At 36.5% G+C, this 23,411-nt stretch overlaps 1 protein-coding gene across 4 annotated transcripts in view; it reads left to right on the top strand.

Moving 5' to 3' along the window:
* The window catches only part of Sgcz (sarcoglycan zeta), a 1,143,866-nt gene extending 1,120,742 nt beyond the window's left edge, over window positions 1-23,124 (top strand). For 3 of the 4 annotated variants that reach the window (XM_006509120.4, XM_011242138.1, XM_006509122.1), the window contains 3 exons: window positions 1,261-1,333; window positions 14,643-14,766; window positions 17,511-23,124. In XM_006509120.4, the coding sequence (XP_006509183.1) occupies window positions 1,261-1,333; window positions 14,643-14,766; window positions 17,511-17,702 (389 nt within the window). In that variant the 3' untranslated portion in view covers window positions 17,703-23,124. The remainder of the gene's footprint in view (window positions 1-1,260; window positions 1,334-14,642; window positions 14,767-17,510) is intronic. The other variant, NM_145841.2, reaches the window with a different exon arrangement.
* Window positions 23,125-23,411: the final 287 nt, after the last annotated feature.

Here is a 23,411-nt window from a genome sequence, read left to right as displayed (position 1 = left end):
AACGTTTACTTCATGAAGGAAAATCTGTATTGCAAGAGCTTACCAAGGAAAACCCCAAGAGTTTTGACTCTCAAACATAATATGAAGGAATTAATATTTCAGTCCTTGGAAATAGTCTTCCTGCAAAACTCTACGTCCAAGTGTACCTTAGTATTTATTGTAAAAGATCATTAAGTAGATCTAATACATTTCCCTATAAAGCTATGTTAGTTAATGATATTGTAAACCTCAGCTTCAGTTTCCTCTTAAGAATGCCACTGGTGCTTGCAGAATCGACATGATTTATATTTCCCTCCACAGTATGCACAGCCATATTTATTTGCATTTCAATGTATAGCTTTGAATTCTATTGTATTATTAATACAGTGCTGATGACATTTATGCAGCAAGCATAACATTCTTACGTTAAAATATATGAGGAAGGATGAGATCAAAAGAAAAATAATGTCTGATTTGAAAAGATGTACATTTGAATAAATATTATTTTACAAACTGCTTTTGTCATTGCACTGTTTTAAAAAAACAACTTCAGTTCATTTTTAGAGAAAAGCATCCTCTCTTTTTCTCACTTAAGTTGTAGAAAAGCTCTAGTTGCCTGGAAAATCAACCAGAGTCAGTAAGTGTGCTCAGACCACGTGTCAATTGACCATCCGCACAAGGAACTGGAGTCCCCAACCTCTTCGGACAACAATGACCTCAGATGAACTCAACTATAATGAAATGAATTAAAGTGGCTCTCAGTTTTAGATAGTGCCTTAACTCCGCAAAAGTCAAAGTATTGTGGAGTTCTTTGCTTTTGGGCGACCTCTGAAAAGCTCTCTGATAGAAAGTGGCTAACTCCTGTTGGAAACCTTTCTGTAAACGTCTAGCACTGTGTTGCCCTGAGCTCAGCATCGGCAGTTTCATCACGCCCTCTGAGGTATGCGGTGCCTGACCTGAGTGTTTCAACCTATCCTTTTTCTTAAATCCACTTATCTGTGAAGTAAAGCAATGAAAGGGATGGGTCTTTGTTCTTTGATCAGAGCAGAAGGTGAATTCCTTTTATCTAAAGCAGTCATAATTTAATCTTAAAAGTACTTAACATAGGATGTTCAGATCTTTCTTCCTTGGCTCTTCTCTGTCTTGTCGAATGTTAAATTTTTAATTAATCTGCTACTGTTTTGAGCTGAGGGAAGAATATTTGATACACATATTTAGATGAAAGATACTGTGTGTGAACAGACTTGCTTACACTGACAGATGTATTCATGCTGCCTGCAGGAACTGAAGGAGCAGTATTTGGACACTCTGTGGAAACACCTCACATCAGAGCAGAGCCATCTCAAGACCTCAGGTGAGCACTTCTTCTATACCAGGCCGTAGTTCTCATAATTTACAGCCTTTGACATATGAATAAGTTAAATGGTGCTTGTGCTAGGAACTTGAACAAAAATATTACTATGCCATAATCTTATATTAGTCAGATACTTGATTCAAGATATTGAGCGAGTCTAACTTATCAGTGTTCCTAAACATATATGGCATGAACTCAAAAATATATGGACTAAGGATAAAGAGTTTTAAAAATGAAAAGAGACAGCTTTCAGAGAAGTTTAGAGGACTACTATATAACTTAGGCACTACAGAAGATTAGACTTAGGTCAGTCTAATAGAATATAGGATAACAGGATATAGATAACCAACCATGAGGGGACTAGAGAAAGGAAGACCAAGAGAAAATATGAAAGGATCGGGGATATGAAGGAGGGGAGTGAAGAGACAAATAGACACTGTAATCAACATATAGACATGTTTTATCCTGCTATGGTACCACAGTCTAAAATCCCCATTATTATTCTGTGCCTAAGAGCCTTGATACCATGCAAGGTCTATCCATACACAAAACATTGTGAGGTACCAACATAACAGAGATATCTCTAAAGAAAATCATGCCAACTTTTATTTAAAAATATTAAGAGAAAGTATTCATAGTTACTACAACAGACATTCTTTTTTTTTTCCTTTTCTTTTTCTTGGTTATTTTATTTATTTACATTTCAAATGTTATCTCCCTTGCCAATTTCCCCTCCACAATACCCCTATGCCTTTCCCCCAGCCTCTAAGAGGGTGCTCTCCCATCCACCCACCCACTCCTGCCTTCAGCACCATAGCATTCCCCTACTCTGGGTCATCAAGCCTCCACAGGACCAAGAGTCCCCTCCTAGTGATAAAGGAAATCTCTGCTACAAATCCAGCTGAAGCCATGGGGGCCCCCATGTATATTCTTAGGTTGGTGGTTTAGTCCCCAAGAGCTTTGGGGAGTATGGTTGGTTAATATTGTTGTTCTTTTTGTGGGGTTGCAAACCCCTACAGCTCCTTCAGTCCTTGCCCTAACTCCTCCACTGAGGTCCCAGAGCTCAGTCAAATATTTGGCTGCAAGCATCCGCATCTGTATGGGTCAGACTCTGGCAGAACCTCTCAGGGGACAGCTGTACCAGGCTCCTGTCAGCAGCTGTATCAGGCTCATGTCAGCAAGCACTTTTTTTTGATATTTCCTTTATTTACATTTCTAATGCTATCCCCAAAGTTCCCTATACCCTCCCCCCCTGCCCAGCTCCCCTCCCCATCTAATCCCACTTCTTGGCTTTGAAGTTCCCCTGTACTGGGGCATATAAAGTTGGCAAGACCTAGGGGCCTCTCTTTCTGCTGATGGCCAACTAGGCCATCTTCTGCTACATTTGCAGCTAGAGACACGAGCTCTGGGGGATACTGGTTAGTTCATACTGTTGTTCCACCTATAGGGTTGCAGACCCCTTCAGCTCCTTGGGTACTTTCTCTAGCTCCTCCATTGGGGACCCTGTGTTCCATCCAATAGATGACTGTGAGCATCCACTTCTATATTTGCCAGGCACTGGCATAGCCTCACACGAGGCAGCTATATCAGGGTCCTTTTAGCAAAATCTTGCTGGCATATGCAATAGTGTATGCGTTTGGTGGCTGATTATGGAATGGATCCCCAGTGGGGCAGTTTCTGGATGGTCCATCCTTCCATCTCAGCTCCAAACTTTGTCTCTGTGACTCCTTCCATGGGTTTTTTTCCCTATTCTAAGGAGGAATGAAGTATCCACACGTTGGTCTTTGTTCATCTTGATTTTCTTGTGTTTTGCAAATTGTATCTTGGGTATTCTAAGTTCCTGGGCTAATATCCACTTATCAGTGATTGCATATCAAGTGACTTCTTTTGTGATTGGGTTACCTCACTAAGGATGATATCCTCCAGATACATCTATTTGCCCAAGAATTTCCAGTACTTCTTGTCATCAGCAATAGTGTCTGGGTTTGGATTCTGCAGGTGGGATGGATCCCTAGGTGGGGTAGTCTCTGGATAGTGTTTCCTTCAGACTTTGTTCCACTCTTGTCCCTGCATTTCCTTTTGACATGAAGTATTCTGGTGGTTTTTTTTTTTTTTTTTTTTTTTTTTTTTTTTTTTTTTTGAGGTGGCTGTGTGGCACCATCCCTCAACCAAAGGCATTGCCTATACACTGGATATGGTCTCTACAGGTTGTATCTCCCCTTTGTGTTTAGTTCACCTAATGCCCCCCCCCTTGTTGGGTCCTGAGAACCTCTTGGGTCCCTGGAATCTAGAACTTTCTAGTGTCTACCCCCCAGTTCCCCCTCCTCCCACTACTACACACCTCCTTTCAAATTTCCGACCCTCTGTACTTCTTAGGGGAGAACCCCCTCCTGTATTTGAATGCCCTTTCACATCCCCCTTCTCTCTCCCTCCCAGATCCATCTTTCCCCCTCTCTCCCAAGATTATGTTTTTACCCTTTCTGAGTAAGACTGCAGCAGCCATTCTTGGGTTTTCTTGTGTTCTATGAGTTGTATCACAGTTTTTCTGAGCTTTTTCTTATTCTTGTTGTTGTTGTTGCTAATATCTACTTGTCAGTGAGTGCATACCATCTGTGTTCTCTTGTGACTGGGTTAGCTCACTCAGGATGATATTTTCTAGTTCCATCCATCTGCTTGCAAATTTCATGAAGTCATTGATTTTAATAGCTGAGTAGTACTCCATTGGTAAATGTACCACATTTTCTGTATCCATTCCTCTGTTGAGGAACATATGGGTTGTTTTCAGCTTTGGGCAATTAAAAATAAGGCTGCTATGAACATAGTGGAGCATGTGTCCTTGTTATATGTTGGAGCATCTTCTGGGTATATGTCCAGAAGTGGTATAGCTGGGTCTGAGTAATGGCCAGACTGATTTCCAGAGTGGTTGTACCAACTTACAATCCTACCAGCAATGGAGGAGCCTACTCTTTCTCCACATCCTCACCAGCATCTACTGTCACCTGAATTTTTGATCTTAACTATCGTGAATGGTGTGAGGTGGAATAGGATGTTGAACGTTTCTTTAGGTGCTTCTCAGCCGTTCATGATTCCTCAGTTGGGAATTCTCATGCAACAGACATTCTTAACTCAACAAATAAATTAACATTTGATGAAGTGAGATGGATTACCTAATTTCTAATAGGGAAATTATACTCCAAAATGTATCCGCTACAGTCGTTCCATAAAAAATGATAAAACAAAGAAAATGCACATTAATATTACTGCTGTTAGAAAACTATTTAGGAGACAGAATTTCTTGATGGTTCAGGAAAAGTCCTTGATATGCTCACAATAGGATATGAGTGCAGAAAACAACATTTGTACAGGAGCTACTCATAGCTTAGCACATGTTTGTATTCCCCAGTGCTGTGGGAGAGGAGGAGTGGAGAGACAGGAAGATCTTGTGCCTTTTTGGCCACCAGCCTAGTTATAGATTCAGCAAGAGGGTCTGTCCCAGTGGAATAGCACAATAAGTGATAGAGCAATAAGTGATAACTCAGTGTTCTTCTCTGGCCTCCACACATGTGTGCACAAATACATATATGTGAATTCACACGTACATGCAGGCACAACACATAAACTACAAACACATAAATTAGACATACTCATATACACACACATACATTTTATTTTATAAAAGTCATTATTTAGCTTTTGTCATTGAATAAGCAGAAATATGGTCAAAAGAAAACAGAAAATAGATATGTGGGTCCGTGTCTGTCCTGCCACTGGGCATGGCATCTTGGGGAGGCAGAACATTGGGAGATTGACTGCTCTTATGCCACTCTGCCTCTGGGCATGTGCTGGGCTTCAGGAAAGTGCCAAGACACCACTCTAGGAGTGGGAAAGCACAGTCTGAGATGTGGGGAAGCCAATGATGGTTTGAGGATCCCCAAAGCCTGTGACAAGGCTGGGGTTGAGGAGGTTATCAGACTCTTGAATATCCAGGTTACCAGTGGGAGTTGGAGAAGAGTTGAGAACAGATTTGGCAGACCTCTAGCTACGTACAGCTTCTAGCCTGGGGGCAAGAGAAAGGGGAATTCTGGTTTGTCCCAGCAGTGATTATCTTTAGCCTGGTGCAAGCAGACTAGATGCCCAAAGCTGTTAGTGATAACAGCTGTAGGCTACCCTCTGTAAGCTCCCCGTAGCAGCGATAGATGAAAGAGACAGTCCATGTTTATCCATATCTTTTATTGGCTGTTCATCATAGAAAATGAATACATAGCATACCATACCCACGTTTTAGGGTGGATCTAAGATTAAATACTTTTTGCAGGGAGGAAAGTCAGGGAAGTGAAGATTATTGGCTAAGCCCTCAACATATCTAGGTACCACATTAGCAGGGAGAACTCTGTTTAGGCCTCTATGACCACAGGTCACATTTCCTTATGTGAGGAGTGTGACTCTTGTTCCAAGTCAGGAATCTGGCAGGGAGTGGCTAGTTGCCTAAGTCTCCGGTATTTGCCCAAGTTTGTCTTTGGGTTTCAACCTGCCCTACCTTACCAAGCTTCCTGGCATAGTTTTGCTGTTCTACCAATAAAGTTGATTTTGTTTAATTAAAAATAATTTCTTCTCTCATACAATACGGCCAAAACACATTTTACCCTCCCTCCACTCCTCCTAGTGCTGCCCTCTTCATGTGTCCTCTTTCCCAGATCCACTCTCCCTCAATCTCCTCTTCAGGAAAGAGCAGACCTTCAAGAAACTACATCAAAATAGAACTAAACAAGAAAGTATAGGAAGATCCTAGGACTTAATGATGACCAGCCTAGTTAGGGAAAGAGAGAGAGAGAGAGAGAGAGAGAGAGAGAGAGAGAGAGAGAGAGAGCGCAAGTCTCATATTGAGGGCAGACAAAGTACCCCAAAAGGACAGAAAGAGTCTCAAGACATACAAGAGTCAGAAATACACCTGCTCTTAACTCTAATGAATTTCATAAAAGCACCAAGCTAACAGCCATAACATATATGCAGAGAACCTGGAGCAGACCCATTCAGGCTCTGAGCTTGCCACTTCAGTCTCTGTGAGGCCATGTTCACACTGCTTTGTTGACTTAGTGGGCCATGTTCTTCTCCTGGTGTCCTCCAATTCTTCTGACTACTACAGTCTTTCCTCCCCCTCTTCTGTGAAATCCCATTCTCCAATGAAGGCACACAATGGAGACCTCCAATTTAGACTCTCTTTTCATCTCTGCATTAATGTCTGGCTGCAGTTCTCTGCACATGTTCCATCTGCCTCCAGAGAAAGCTTCTCTAATGAGAATTGGACAAGACTATGAGTATAGACTTAAGTAGGACAAGATCTATGAGTATAGCAGAATATCATTAATATTTTTTCCAGTTGTGTCTGGTTCTATCCTAAGTCTCTGGGCTATCTATTCTTATGCCCCAGCCCTTCCTGGCAGTGTAGGGTATAGGCTTCCTTTCATGGCATTGGCCTCAAATTAAACCAAACATTCATTGACCACTTACACAACTTTGCACTGCCATTACCCCAGTACAAATTGCAGGCAGGAAAGATTGAAAAAAGAAGGTTGTGCCTGGGTTGATGTCCAGGTTTCTCTTTCAGTAGTTTGCAGTTTACCTTCTCTCATATGTACAGAATGAGTTGAAATTTTTAATTCAAAAAATAAAACAACCAAACACTTTTACAATAACAAATATTCAGAATCTCATAGTCTTGTGATAATAGTTTTGTGACTTCTGACTAATTGAGAAACATACATTCAATAATCTATTGAATATTACCAGGTACTTTTTATTTTATTAATTTTTAATTTTATGCAAATTAATAGGTGCACATTCTATGCAAAACTGGATAGATAGTGATCAAGGCAGTGCATGAGCCACATTTTAAAAATATACTTTTAGGCCGGGCATGGTGGCACAAGTCTTTAATCCCAGCACTTGGGAGGCAGAGGCAGGCAGATTTCTGAGTTCGAGGCCAGCCTGGTCTACAAAGCGAGTTCCAGGACAGCCAGGGCTATACAGAGAAACCCTGTCTTGAAAAATCAATATATATACTTTTAGTCTTGAGGGTCTATCTATATGCTACATACACAAAAATCACACACACACACACACACACACACACACACACACACACACACACACATTTCATGCCCCCCTTTAGTAATATATAATGTTTGGAATAACTATGGTTGTTCCCCACATAAGATAGTACATTTCTGGATTACATCTTCCATAGGTTCCCTGCTTATTCTTAGTATTTTAACAGACAGCAATGCATCTCATATGTTATAGTGTTATGATAGTTGTCAGCTTGAATGATTGTAACCAAATATCTTTAAATAATGAGACAGTAACTAAATTAATATTGTGTAAGAAACATTACACAGGATGCATATGGATATCATCAATTGCCAAATGTTGTAGACCAGCCTTAGTTTCTATGTACAGTAAACTCCATGTTCTTACTCAATTGAAATAATAACACAGCTGACCTCTAGAAGTTTGAAACAGAATGGTGAAAAGAGTGAAAAGGAGGGAGAAGGTAGACTTGCAAATCAGTTGGGCAATGGATTATAGTTAGGAGATGCTCAAGCATCTCTTTCCAAAGCAGGAGGATTACAGATAATAATAATGTAAAAACTAGAAGAAATGACTTGTAGTGTTGCCATCAGGGAGAAACAGAGAAGGTGTTATAACACAGCTATATTTAATCTGATATCAGCAATGCACAATATTTGCATGTCAAGAAATATTCCTAGTATTTTGTAGTAAAGATGATTTTTTTCCACTTAAGTGTTAAAATTATTTGAACTTTGGCATTCAACCATATGTGTATAATTAGGATATACCTAAATATAAAATACATATATTAGAAGGGACCAATTCATTTGTTAGTTTCTGAGTCCTAAAGTAAACCTCTTGGTTCTTTCATTTTAAAAAAGTATGTGTATGTTGTATCCTCTTATGAAAAATCTGTCACTATAGAAATAGCACCACCAGGACAGCTAGGGCTATACAAGAAAACCTGTCTCAAAAAAAAAAAAAAAGAAAAAACAAAAAACAGAAATAGTACCACCTATGGCTTTAAGTGGTCTACAGATGTCTCAACATTTTCAGATTGAAGCGTAAAATAAATTACAAGTGGTATATGGTGTTTCTGATTTCTCTCTTCTGACCATCCATTAATTTAATATTAGAGAGGATTAATTTACCATCTACTGCCAAAATAGACTGACCACTCCTAAGATGAATGTTACTAATTTAAATTTCAAAATGGAAGCAGAAGCAAAGTGCAGTGATAATTGGGCTATTTAATTATTCATGTGTGTATTAAAACTTAAAGCAGAGTATCTGAGACCTTAACATATATAGCTAAGAACTCTTGGCTGATGCAATGCTAATCAGGCAAGCCAAATGGGTTGGCTGCGTAAAGAAAGCAGTACTTGTGATCTTCTCAAGAATAACCCTTTGTAAGATACAGTAGAGTATAAACATTTACATTTAAAATGTGATTTTCTAAAGTTTATTCAGCAGATTTAATAACTATTTAATATGTCCTGAGCTCTGTACTAGGTTTCATGGAAACTTTAAACTTATACTTACAGCCTTTGTTTGGTTTAATTTAAGATAATATTACTAAGTATTAGAGTCTTATGTAGCAACAACACTATTAAATAGAGCCAGACATATATATATATATGCATATATATAGTTATTATGTATATTTCTGTTATTATGACAAAATACATTTTCTACAATGTTTATTGTTCTTTCATTAAAAAAAAATCCCTACTGTCCCATCTTACCAACACTTGGTGCTAGCAATCTTACTAATTAAAGTCATGTATAGAGACATGCCAGTTCTATATTTCTCTTCTGTTTGCTATTATTCTATATGACTCACTTCCATTCACATATCTGACAGCCACAAATCGTTCCTAATGTGTTCACATATTCTGTAAATATTAGGGAGAATTTTTATATATCCTGATAACATTTGTGACATGTCAAGGTACACATAATATTTCTCAGGCCATTGTGTATTAATTTTATTGGTGATTATTTAGAAAGTATATTTCAATGTAAAGATATTAATCACACTTTTAATTATGAACTAATTGTGACACACTGTGGACTGTGACACTTTTAATCACTCAAGTTCCAAAGTTCTTTCATTGAAAAGCCTTATGATTTCAACTATTATATTATATTATATTATATTATATTATATTATATTATATTATATTATATTATATTATATTATATGGTAGTGTGTGGTAGAGACTGAGGTTTATTCTGGCATAAAGATATCCAGTTATTCCAATATTATTTTCTATAAGCACATTGGATAACTTTATTGCCCTGATGATGGACAAATGTTTAGAGAATAAAACAGACTGTTTGTGAAATGTGTTTTATTTTAATGTACAATGGCTATGTGGTGTCACTTCTTTCTTGATGACTGCAGCTTTGGAGTTCGTTTCCAGTTCTCTAACATTGTACTTTGTCAAGAATGCTTGCACTAGCATAATAATCCTGAGAAATCAGACCAATCATCATAATATTTAACTGTTTTAGGTAACATATGGATAATTAGAGCATCTAGTCTTTAGTGTTAGTATAGTAATTATAGCTTAACTATACAGTAATGCTCCAGTATTAAAATGAGTTTTTATTACATTACCTTAATTATATGGCTAACCCACTATGATAGAACTGAAAATATATCTTCATACTGCTAAAGCTACAACATTCTGTTTTTAAAGTGCTTTAAGCTATAGGTAGGTGGATGATCACTACAGAATTTAACAGCAAGTGATATTTGAAGTAGAAGGAACTCACAGTTTCTTATCCCAATTCCCGTGGTGAATTCTCTCATTATATTGATATGACTTTTGCACATAGTAATTAATTTTCGCTAGTTTATGCTTCAATTCCTGTTTTGCTCTTTGAGAGTAATTGGCATGACAATAGAATTTGCAGTACCAAGATCAATGTAAGAGATGTTTTTCTATTGTCCTATCATTTATAGCATACCTCCTAGAAGTGCCTGGGAAATATTATTTTGAAATAATGAATAGAATGCATAATTACAGTGTCCAACCTATTTTGATAAGCTGTCATGACTAGTTAAGTGTTTCTTACTTCAAATCTTTGAAACTCTGTCTAGATCTATTTGTTCAATACTGTAGTTTGCAGACTCTTTGAAAGCGTGAAGAAACTTTAGTGTAAATGCAACGTTTGTCTTAATTATACCCAAAATATAGAAAAACTTATCCCTCTTCTGGTTTACCTGAGGGACAGTACCCAGAGGATATAATAGAGAACTGATTTCTCTATTCAATTCAAGGTACAAGAGACAATGAGTCACTCCAGATAGTTAAATACTTGCATCTTTGTGACATGCATACAATAACAAATACTGAGGTAGATAACTCAGATAAACTGTATCTCTATATGTTCAAAATGTAATTTTCCCATTCCCAAAAGTTGTAATTTGAATGGCTCTGGATCCATATGTCAGGTTAATATGTTATTACATGATTTCCCCCCAAAAATGTTTATTTTTATGTATTTATTTGTATTCAGGAAAGTTTATCAAAATGCTTAAGATTGGCTCAATTTTCATGTACCTAAGAAACACTTGAGAACTGCCAACCATTATGTTCAACATTAAATCAAAATATAAGTAAGAATTCCTAAAACTTGTCTAATAAATTTTATTATATATACTCTTTAAATAAATTTTATTTTTGTAATTAGCTTGAAATTATTTGTGTACACTACTTGTTTCAACATGGCTTGTTATTCAGAACAGAATATGCCACTTTAATAACACTTGCATTTTTTTACAATTATTACATTTAATTCTATCAATCCTAGCAAAGTACACAATTGAGACTTATTTAATTCAAAGTCTTAATTACTTTGGCACTTAAGCAGTTTGGCAGTACTGTAAATTTTCTACCATTTGCTAATGTTTAAACATAGCAGGTAATGCACAGATTCAAATATTTAGCAATTACATGTCTCCAGAAAAATAAAAAATCTTGTTGCTGATAAAATGAAAATCATCTCATATAACATAATTTACAAATGTAATCTTCCTTGCACTAAACCCAGTAAATTTCATTTTTCCCTTGGCTTAAGTCACTCTTCCAAAAAGCTTTTATTTTGGTGTTCGGTCAATAGAGGCCTCATAGATCCAAGGCTGTTAAAAGCTTCTCAGTTTCCCTCAGACATCATTCACCATGGACCATGGATTTCTGTTAGTTTTTTCTTTTTTTTGGGGGGGGGTGACTTTTGTTTTTGTTTTTGTTTTGTTTGTTTGTTTCCCTTTGAAGCTCATACCCACATCTATTCTGAGACACTTACCTCTTTTTCCCCAAGACTACAGACATATTTAAAAAAAGGGATCCTACCATTCAGCCTTGACCTCAGGTAGCAGAACACAGAGCACTCTTTTACCACCATATTAACTTCCCTCTGTAGCCACCTGTTCTATGACTCAATCAAGTGATCTTTAGCAGGTAGGAGTAAATAAGGATTGTCCATTTCCTTCCTATAGTTGACCTTTATTTTTGCTCAAAGTCATTTTTCAGTACAGCAAAATGGCTCTCTTTTATTTTCCAAAAAAAAAAAAAAAAAATCTTTACTTTTAGGAAATCCAAATGATTTCTGTCGGTTTCTATGTCATTTGTGGTGACATTCTGCTCATCAAGTGGATGAGCAAAAAATAAGAGGTGATGGGGTCATGGGGAGGGAATCAAGGATAATGTGAGAGAGGAAGAGGGATGGGGAGGTAGGGAAGAAGAGTGGGAGGGAGGAAGGGAAGGAAGGAAGGAGGGAAGGAGGGAGGGAGGGAAGAGAGGGAGACATGAGAAGAGAAAGAAAGAGGGAGACAAAAGGAGGGAGGGAAGGGTATGACGTCCTGGTTACACACTGACAAGTGCCATGTTACTCAAAGCTTATAGCAACAACACAAATCTCATCTCTTACAGCAAAGAACATAAGATATTTCCGATCTAAATATGAGTGGCAATGGCCTGGGAATATGGACTCAGACTCCACCCAAATTCTGTATTTAAATGCAGAAATGCTTTTGTGGAGCTTTGTGGCTGTTGTCCCTGTTACTGGATGAAAGAAATCCAAAGCACCCAGAAGATAGACTAGTCAAAGGCTCAGTCTGACGGGTGCAGCAAATGGGAAATTTTCTGCCATAGGTTTGAGATGCTATTTAGTGGCAGTTTTACTTTGGATATTGCTGGAAAACAAGGCACTTCCAAAACTATTTACCTGATAGTCATAATGACATTAGGAAATACAGGGAGATCGACAGTGATTAGCTACCTAGGGAGTTAAATATAACCCAAGGTCATTTGACTCTGGGTCAATAATATTCCTACTGGCTACTATCATGGAAATTCTACTAAGTCAATCAGACTAAACTGAATCTTTAGTACAGATGTGAGCTTGCTTGGTTCAAAAAGTAAATACTGTCAATTCAGAGCAGATGAAACTGAGACATTGTCTCTGGCTAACATCCCTGAGGCCCCATCTTTACATATTTTGGGCAAAGGACCCTTTAATCAGTAGTACTTTAGGATAGGTTGGCCATTAATATGTTTAGTGCATAAATAAACATAAATATTACAATCATTTCCTGATTAATCATTTGATAGAGATCAAAGAGGAAAATCTTAAGCACTCAGAATTTTCAATGCATTTAATGTTATTGCAGCATAAATAAAGCCTTCATAAATCTTATATGCACAATTGGCTATCAAATGAGTGAGAAATAAGTTTGATTTTTCTCTTCAGAAATAAGTTGAGTCATGTTGATTACTGAGTAAAATTAAAATTTTTCTTCCACTTAAATGCATGCAAGTTACCTTTTATTAAATGTTGGAGTAATAATCTGTCTTAAAGTATTAACATATTTGTATTTTTAGGTATGTTCTTCTCTAACTGCTATGCAAATGCCATGAGTGATTTCAATAACGATAGTATTAACCAACAAAACACTAAAATGGCATTGGGTACAGATACCTTTCTTACGGCAGTGTGACATTGTATACAAGGATTTAAATATAACTTCAAATTCAGATTTTACATTTTGAATACCATATGAAAAAGGTTAGTAATAGATTCTACTAAGTATTTAGATACTCAGTACTTTTTTTTGTTTTTTTTTTAATTTCTTGCTCTGTTTTTATCCAAACAAGAACATGCAAGCGCACCTTATAAACAGATATTTTTAAAAGCCTTTTAGCTTTAGGTGCTCAAGTGAGTTAATAAGAGATAAAGTTTCATAGGACCAAGAAACTCTCTTCCCATCGTTGCCTGACAAGGCTACATATGCTACATATGCAACTGGAGCCATGCTTTTCAGAGATGTGTTTCATGAAATTCTTCCTGCAAACAGCTCTGGGTCTTGTCTCAGAGCAGAAAAGTCACTTTGGATCATGGTGATAGAGAGAAGGAGAGAAGCCTTTTCCTGATGCCCTGTGATGAAAGAGAAATGAGGCAGCTCCATCAGCAATGGAAGAGCTTACAATAAACAACAACCACCACCACAACAAAAACAGCTGATACCCACCACTTCTCCTGCTTGGGATTCCATCACTACATTCTGTTGACTTTTGACTTTCTTCTTGCTGATTTTTCTTCTACAAACTGCTGTCCTTTAGTCTGAGGCCACTGCAATGAAGCAATGAAGGTCATTCAACATGTAAAATATGTTTTTTATGTGAATTTCCATATTTTTCAAGCACATTTTTAAAAATTTAAAGTTTACAAAATTTTGAGGTTTCACCATTGAGGGACTGTAATAATGATTACAATAATAATGATTTCCATTCAGGTTTTTTATATTCACAAAGCTGGAACTCTTTATTGGAAAATACATACATGCCAAATTATTCCAATTTAGTTATTAAAACCTCATCATTAATATTGATAATATATTAAAAATTTAAACATGTAAACTCATGATGGTGACCTACTTTTTGAGCATGATAAAAAGAACTAGCATAAGGAAATGCTATTAAATTATTATACATGAAGAGTAAATAATTGATAAGAACAAATGAAGATTTTTATAATGAGCCAAAAAATAGATAAAGTAATGAAAAAAGATTGTCCCAAAACTTAACTGGGTTTGAAATCATTGTAACAAAATGTGAGAATATAGGTCTATGCTGACTCTCTGTAAAGTCCATTAAACCTGACTCACTAATACTTATTTTTTCAGTTCCTTCTAAGTTTTCTCTTTCATAAATGATATTTTCCCTTCCTTTAGGCTTGAATCACCAACCAGATCCTTGAAAATGGAGGCTCCACGTGGGGTCCAGGTGAGCGCAGCTGCAGGTGACTTCAAGGCTACCTGCAGGAAGGAGCTGCACTTACAGTCCACAGAAGGGGAGGTGAGTCTCAGGCAGGGTTGAACCTGCTGCTTTATACACCACTTGAATCACGTTCCAGGAGACACACAGAGCTGCTTCATGAAAATATCCAAGCTTTGGAAATCTTGATACATCTTTAATACTGGATTCAATAAGCTCCTCCTACTTTCTACTAAAATGTACTCATTCCAAAGACACTTTTAAACAGACCTCCAATTCTTGTTGCTTGATGTTAGCTTTAAACATTAGAATGAAAGCAGTCCCTCCTTACCTGTCTTTTTGGATCTGTAGACTGGTTTTCTGAAGGTTAATCAGCTTGTTCTGTAATAGTCAAAAAACAACAAGAATTTTGGAAAGACTGCTCATGCCCAACAGGATTGATCAGTATAGATAACAATAATTATATAGATAGTTCAGAAGATCTGAAGACAAAATTTGGAAAGTGCTCACCATAAAAAAAATTAATTCTCTGCATAGCTAAGTACGGCTAACCCAATTTAAACATTACACAGGGTTCACATATGTTGAAAATTGAATAGCATCCACCAATGTACATTTATATACCTTTATATATCTCATTAAAATTAGTTTAAAAGAAGCAAAATGTTTTTCCTAAAGTGATTTGATATTGGCTTGTTTGTTTCTTTGCCCAAAATCAACATCACAAAAGGACAAACTGATCACTTATCAAAAAAAAAGTCCCTACCTTTAGATAGATTTTAAACTACTTCATATCATCAGATATAGTATTCAGACATTCAAAGTAATAGTTGAAATGAAGAAGCCTGAATTTTATAGAAAATGCAAGGTTCTGCTATGGACAATCTCTGTCATTTTAGACACAATGGTATGAGGAACTGCAAATCTGGCATTGAAGGAAACACCAGTCATAACTGTAAATGAAAAGTTTTAATGATATGGCCACATCCACAGTGCAGCAACACACCACAGCAAGCACGTTAGAATGTTGCTGAGGGAGACTATTTATTCCGAAATTGATTAACATTTTCAAGGAGACAAATCGTACTGATATCAGCAGGTACAAATGAAATGGATTCTTGTTAGAGAAGACAGGCAGTGCTGAGTTCAAAGCTCTAGGGTGTGATTCTAGTCACAGGATTGAGTTTCAGAGCAGATGGATCGTGTGGCTTTATGGGACAATACAGAACAGACATACCAATTTCAGAAATTGGAATGTGATCAGCATCACAATAACTGCATTGGCAGAAAAGAGAGAGGTGGGCAAGCGCATCCATACTGTAACCTGGAGAGGCTCAGGAATATGGCCTTGACATCAGTATCTCAGTTCTTCTAGCTTCCTTCCTTATGTTTCATCTCCATGAAAGCAAATCTCTTTCCAGCAGCTGACATGAATGGTCTCATTAGTAAACTTGTCCCCTTTACATGAGTGAAGAAGTTACTGAAGCATACAGTTAATATATACTGCAGTTCGTTTGTGGAACAAATATCCTATAGTGAGGGAATCAGATAAAAAACAGCTCTGAACTTGTACTTACAGTGCAAGCTATGAGAAATATCAGTTGAAGCTGATGGTGGCAGGGGAGTAGGGTAGGACATTCAAGATGTGTGACCTGGGGCAAGACCCCAGGTTTTATTTGAAATGAGATGGGAACAAGACAGTAGGCATGACATGGTTCAGTTTGCATTTCTTGGCACTTCACCCCAACAATATGACAACTAGAGAGAGACCCAAATGCATGCCCACTTCTGGGAAACCCCCAAGAGAATTCCAATAAGAAATGTCTAGGAGGAAATTCAGCTCTCCTTCATCCTTCAACTTTGGGTTGTCTAGGCAACTCAGAGTTTATAATTAAGAATAAGATGATGGCTAATGAGATAGCTTAGTGTTTAAACCCTACCGTGTCTGGTGACCTCAATTCAACCCCCAGGACCAGAGAGTAGAAGCAGAGAAACAACTTTAGTTAGCATCCTCTGACCTTCACATAGCTACAGTGACACACACACACACACACACACACACACACACACACACACACACACACACACACTCACACACACACACACACACACTCTCTCTCTCTCTCACACAGACAGGTACATGCATAAGGGATAATGAGAGAGGGATACAAAGTAAAGAATCGGTGTATTAGAAATTATTAAATAAATGAAGTAATTTCCCAAATGGAAAGATGAGTCAAATTGGTTGTTGAAACCAACTAACATTTAATAGACAATTTAGGCATGATGATATGTAAAATAATTATCTGTTGTCATGACTTCCTAAGTCTTTAGACAGCAAGACTTTTCTGGATGTTTTAGAAATGATTCTACTCATTCTTTCACAAGTTTTTTTTTTAAACAGACAATGGAGTATGTTTTTAAATTAATTCCCTCCCTCTTCAGGAATGCCAGCCCAGCTGGTATTCTTCTTTCTCTATATAGTCTTCAGATATGACTAAGAAGCTAAATAGAAAGCCTCTGCCAGGGCCATTCATTCTCTGTGTATATGCCATGGTTGTTACTGCTGCTGTTTTTAATAACTAAGTTCCTTGAGCAGATCATGCAATACTACATTTCATATTGGGGACTTGTTTTCAGAACTCCACCACTCAATTTTAAGACAGCAGCAGAGCCCGTGGACAGTGCACAGGCTTGTAATCTGTTCAAAACATCAGGAGCAGCAATAGTCTCCATTGCCTTGCTATGCTCTGTGGGAGGGACCACACTGAAATGAAATGATTTTGTTGTTGCTGTTTTTCTTTTACTTTTTCTTTTCTTCCTAGATATTTTTAAATGCAGATTCAATCCGGCTGGGAAATCTACCAATCGGTTCCTTCTCTTCTTCAACCAGCTCCTCAAATTCTCGACAGACAGTGTATGAACTGTGCGTCTGCCCCAATGGCAAACTCTACCTTTCTCCAGCTGGGGTAGGCTCCACCTGTCAGTCCAGTAGTAGCATTTGCTTGTGGAACTGAAGCGACTGATTTCTCCTCACACCAGAATAGCCTTTTGTTCCCGTCCGTCTGCTTCACGGTTTTGCTCGGTTTCCCCTGTGATCAGTGCAGAGCGTCTTCAGATGGACCACAGAGCAAACTGTTCCAGTATCCGCCGGGATTGGCCTTCACCTTTCCTGATTCACCATTCTCAACACACTGAGTGGGACTGACTCGGCCGTGGGAAAAACATCTTCAGCAGAAAACCTGGATCGCAACCTTTGCTCAAAAGGGAGAATAATTTAGGTGCCTTTGCTACGTGGAGTGAAGCACACACAGTTTTAGATTTTTGCAGAACCTGGCTGTGAACTACGCACGAACACATTACCCAGACGAAATTCCCAAATCCACTGGTGACATGAAATGCTTAACCCCGTCAGAAGACTGATTCTGCAGTCCGAAAGCACAATTTTCCATTCATCTTTTTTGGACGTAAACTTTTATCCCCGAATTTTAAAATTTTGAAGCATTATGTAATGCTTGCTTTACTAAAAAATTAAATTCAATACGTGATTTTTAACTAAATGAAATGACGAGACAGAATCTCTCCCTGAGTTTTTTTTGTTTGTTTGTTTGTTTGTTTGTTTGTTTCCTTCAATTCAATGTGTTGGTACTCTTTGTCTACTAAGTCTGGAATTTTGTACATTAGATAATTTTGAAAGCTCTCAGCAATATAATCTTTACAAAATTAACAAAAACGCCATTATGCTGTCATTTGTCAGATCTGGATGGCCTTATATAGTATTTATGTGGTTATTGCATGTGACACATTTGCTTTTAACAAAACATCTTAACCGTTTCAATTTAAGACAGGAGGGATATACTTGTGGTGGGAATTCCTCGGTTATTTCTTTGAATATTCACACGGTGTCCTTTATCCTTAGGTTTTAATAACACTCTTTTGTTTGCTCCACTTACATTAAACTTGATTTTTAAGTGCAAAAGTTAAAACAGCCTTTAATTAAATGCTAATGTGATGCATAATGCTGAGAACGGATTCAGTTTCCACAGGGACGTCATCTTCAAAGTTAGTATCCGTCTTTTCATTTGTGGTTAATATTTAAGAAGGTTACAAATTAAATTATAAATTCCAGAAAAGAATGTGGTAAAAAGACAAACATGCAGAAGGGGTGTTGGCCAAGTGCTTTCTCTGTTGAGGAATCTAGTCACATTTCCATTCGACTGTTAGCCATTTCTACCAGACTTCTACCTTACATCACGAACTGTAGCTATCTCCACTCTCCACAGCTCATTTTTAAAAATGAGTTCCTAGTAAATAACGGTGGAGTATTATAGCTTTGTTCACCATGGTACTCTAAAACTCAAATTCTTGAAACCGACAGAATGCAAGAATGTAAACTGGCATTGTAGATTTCCCATTTTCTGAAGGTGACTTGATGACTCTGAGGTAAGTCCTTAATTTTTCCCATCATACCCTTCTTGCACCTGTGCACACTGTTAACAGGTGTGTGGAAGTTACATTTCAGAGCTCTATGACTGCAGAATCTTTGAAAATCGGTTCTCTATAGTTGAGGGTGAAGCAAACTATTGAAATTTGTTGAAGTAGTTTGGTTAGTAACAAAGAAAATTGGATAATACAACCTGCAAGGTGACCTATTGGCCAAAGCTCTCTCTTTTGGATTCCTAGCATTTCCAATAGCAGGCAAAACGCTGTACCACTGAGCACATTCCACATTATGTAGACAGCTCTGGAAGGTATTTTACCCTGATCTTTTTAAAAATTGTACTGGACTTGTGCTTTGGGATTAGTTTATAAATCTGTAAATTAATATCAGAATAAAAGTGGAGATATATAATTACTTGAAAAGTCATAAAAGAGAGCCTAATTCATTTCTAACAAAATTTACTATATGAAGATTGCATATTAGTCTTTGAAAAGAGTCACACAATGTGTAAGGCAAGAAATTTAGAGTCATGTTTATCACTGTTTTTTGTTGAAGAAGACAGTCTGTATTACTTTGGGATATACCAAGGTTTTAGCCATGCTAAATTAAAGCAATTAGAGAATTTTCTAATCAAAGGATGTTAATTCTCGTGATTTGTAATCCTCCCTGTTTCTAAAGTCTTTAATCAATTAAGCCAAGTTTAGCAACCTGAGAATGTCTCCAGACTTCAGTTTACACAGAAAAAGTTACAACCTTTACAACAAAAATATTAAATCAAACATCTTGTAAAGGCTTCTTCTAGCACAAATGAAAAGAGAACACTCAGAATTTATATGAACAGGCCAACATGCCAAGAATGAAGGGTGATAAGAAAACAAAGCGGGCAGGGAAGAACAAATTATAGGCTGTGGCTGACGGCTTACATCTTTAGTTTTGACACTCAGGAAGCAGATGTAGTAGGATCTGTGCAACTTTGAGGCCAGCGCAGTCTGTGGAGCTAGGGCTATACAGAGAGATCCTGCATCAATCAGTAGATCCATAATTAAAGAATAAATAACTCACAAAAAATTAGGGGAAACAGCTGGCAAATTTTCAACTTGAAAATATTCTGACAAATCCAGACACTAAAGAATCATTCCAACTCAAAAGATTTAGAATATCCAAATTTCTGTTAAATAAAAAAGAATGTCATCAATGACTTCCTTATACAATAGTATATGAATAGCTTGAATTGATTGTTTAACTGCTATAAGATTCTTTGGGCCCACTAATATCAAAGTTTGAGCTTCTATTCAAGGCTTAGAAGATCAACCCTGAAGTCTTTGAATTCCTAATAGAAAATCATTATTTCTTTGATGCTAAAGAGGTCCAGAAACTGAGGAAAAGATTTATCCATTGCTTTCCAAATGCAATTTTACAAATCAGAATAAACACAGAAACACACACACATAAACACACACACACACACAACCACCTCCTCCTCACACACAATGTACCTTATTTAAATGATCCAAATTCTATTTTTCTGGAATCACATTGAGTACATATTACTTTTAGTTGTGGCATAATGAGCTCTACTCAGTTATGTTGTTTGTCTTAACTTCATGTTTAATTTAGATCCTGCACAGAAGAACAGAAATAGAGAAATTGGAGAGGGAAAGTTGCTGGCATTTCAATTATAATCCACAATGTATAAATTCAGATGTGTCTTAAGGTCAGTTTTTCTGGAGCTGAAAAGAGCATGCATTATTATTTTAATCCCATAACACTTGAATGATGAACTTTTAAAGCATGCAAATACAATCTGAACACACTAAAAGCCAAACAAAATGTACTTTCAGTAATTTATGATCCATTTACCCAGTATCTTCAATATTTGTGATCTGACTTAGTAGTCCTGATTTTTATTATGAATCATAATTTTCACATTATGGGATAAAATCATTTCTCTAAGTTTAGAAAATAACTGTTCACTTACAGTACAATTTGGAAATCTTAGAAAGTAGTGCTATAAATCTCTGAAAATATGTGTAGGAATTCTGAATTGGGTCCTGGTTATATGTAGTGCTTTAAACTCTCTTTAGAAATATCTAATCACTTTGGCTGCAGTCTCTTTGAGGAAGTTATACTAAGCTAGGTATTTCTCTTTGGTTATGTTCATCTATTAGTTTTATTGATTCTATTAATAAAATATTTAATGGTTTTCACTGAGTCTATGAGACTCTGCCAAGCTAGAATTTTTATTATCTATTTCTTAAAGAGCTGTTCATCAATGTCAAAAACAAAGCTTCTAAGCATCCTATTCTTTTTCTCTGTATCCCTGGATTTCCACTTACCAATTGAGTAGCAATTCCTTTTGAGGAAATCAGGTATGGTTGATACTTTCAATAATAAATTTATACATTGTGAATTTATAAAACTGAAATTTTTATAACTATCAAAAATCCTTCATATATTACCCCCTTAATGTCTCTATTCAGCAGTGCCTCATTTTCCAAATACACCATCAATAGAGTAATATCTCTAATTAATTTCATCTTTGCAAACATAGTATCTCTTTGTAAGGAAGCAATAGACATGAGAAAATCTGATGCTGTTAGCATTATAGTTCATAGCATATGATGTCAATATCACATTTAATTATAATTGAAAGTATTTAATGGTCTAATTCTCTATATACAACCACCATCAACAAACTCACTTTTGAGTTTTATACATTTGAGATATGGTTTCCTTAACTGCCTATAGCTTTGGCCTAATTAGAATTGCTCATGGGACCCTTCATAGACATTCATTAAGTCATTTGCTGCATACATTAGCATATATTATGGTAATGATTACTGCAGAATACCATTATCAAAAAGGAAAATAATATCATATCTATCCCCAATTATAAATTAATGAATGATCTCACTGAACACTTTTGTAGAAATTGCTTTAAACTGCAGTCAAGTAGTCACTGAAATGTCAAAGACCAAAGATCAGGATTTCTATTGTATTTAGCTCTAGAGCACTATTGCTTCAACTGATTTATTAAAATAAGTAGGGGTTATAATTACAACACATACTTCTGGCAGGAATATGAGCTGCAGCCATTAGTTACTGCTTTAGTTGTAGAAAGAACACTTCAGTAGTATGCTCTGCATATTTTTATACATAGGTAATGAATGCTTCAGTACTCTTAAAACAAGGAAATAGAGACTACACCCAAAATGGCCTCAGGACAGGTTAACTTGGTTGGGTTTCAATTCTCATTGCTTGCCAAATATATCTCTGGAAACTATAACTAATATTAAATACTTTTAGAACTAGAGGGCTATTTTTTAAATGTTAATTGATGTGGGTCAGTCTTCGGGAAAGTAAAGACCAACATTAACGGATGGGCAGTACAATGAACTGTGATTCTTCCTGGATTTCCAGTTTTAAATATTTCATTTATTTGAATATTTATGAAGTCAAACAGGGTTAAAGATGTGCAAGGATATTTCCTAAAAATGGAGACACAATTTGGAGTTTGTTTCTTTATTTATACAATCCTTTAAACCAGGTCCATGATTAATTTATTTTGTTTTGTATCTTTCATGTAAATGTTTTCTTGTATATATAGATATATGAAGAAATGGAACTATTTTCGTACACATACTATGCAATATGTTTGTACAATTGCAAAATTACCAAAATTACAAAAGCTGTGCTTTTGTACTCTATCTTGCTTTATGTAAAAAAAAAAAATAACCATTTTCTACTTAAAAGGACTCCTTCCTATGAACTGTAGATAACATATCTATTCAAAAATCAGTCTATTGTGTCTTATGTTTAGTTTGGGTGAGGTCTATTTCTTTTGGGTGTAAACAAAGCAAAATTTTGGCAGTGGGAATTCTTTTCTCAGAAGCATGCAACAAGCCCATATCATTTAAGAACTCTCTTGTAATTCTTGTATTTTTGTCTTGATTTTGGTGCTACTGTGTAACCATGATTAAATGTGATAGTCAAACAAAGAGGATCAGAATTAAGGTGCTATCATTTCATTTATCTTCCTTAAAAAACTAAAACAAAACAAAACAAAAAAAAACAGTTTGGAAAAATATTAGCCTTGTACCTTTCCAAAAACATGTTTTTTGATAAATACCACTTCTGTGAATATATGTGCATTGATGAAATTAAGTTTAATAATATACACATTTGATCAAATTCTTCACCATATTTTTCTTTCTTACTCATACCCAGTGGAACTAAGCTTCGGAAAATGACTTAACCATAGGATTAATTAACTTACTAGGAGATT

The sequence above is a fragment of the Mus musculus genome, chromosome 8 (assembly GCF_000001635.26).
Source record: "Mus musculus strain C57BL/6J chromosome 8, GRCm38.p6 C57BL/6J".
Lineage (NCBI taxonomy): Eukaryota > Metazoa > Chordata > Mammalia > Rodentia > Muridae > Mus > Mus musculus.
Note: the sequence above shows the minus strand (reverse complement) of the source record. Positions and strands in the feature narration are given on the sequence as shown.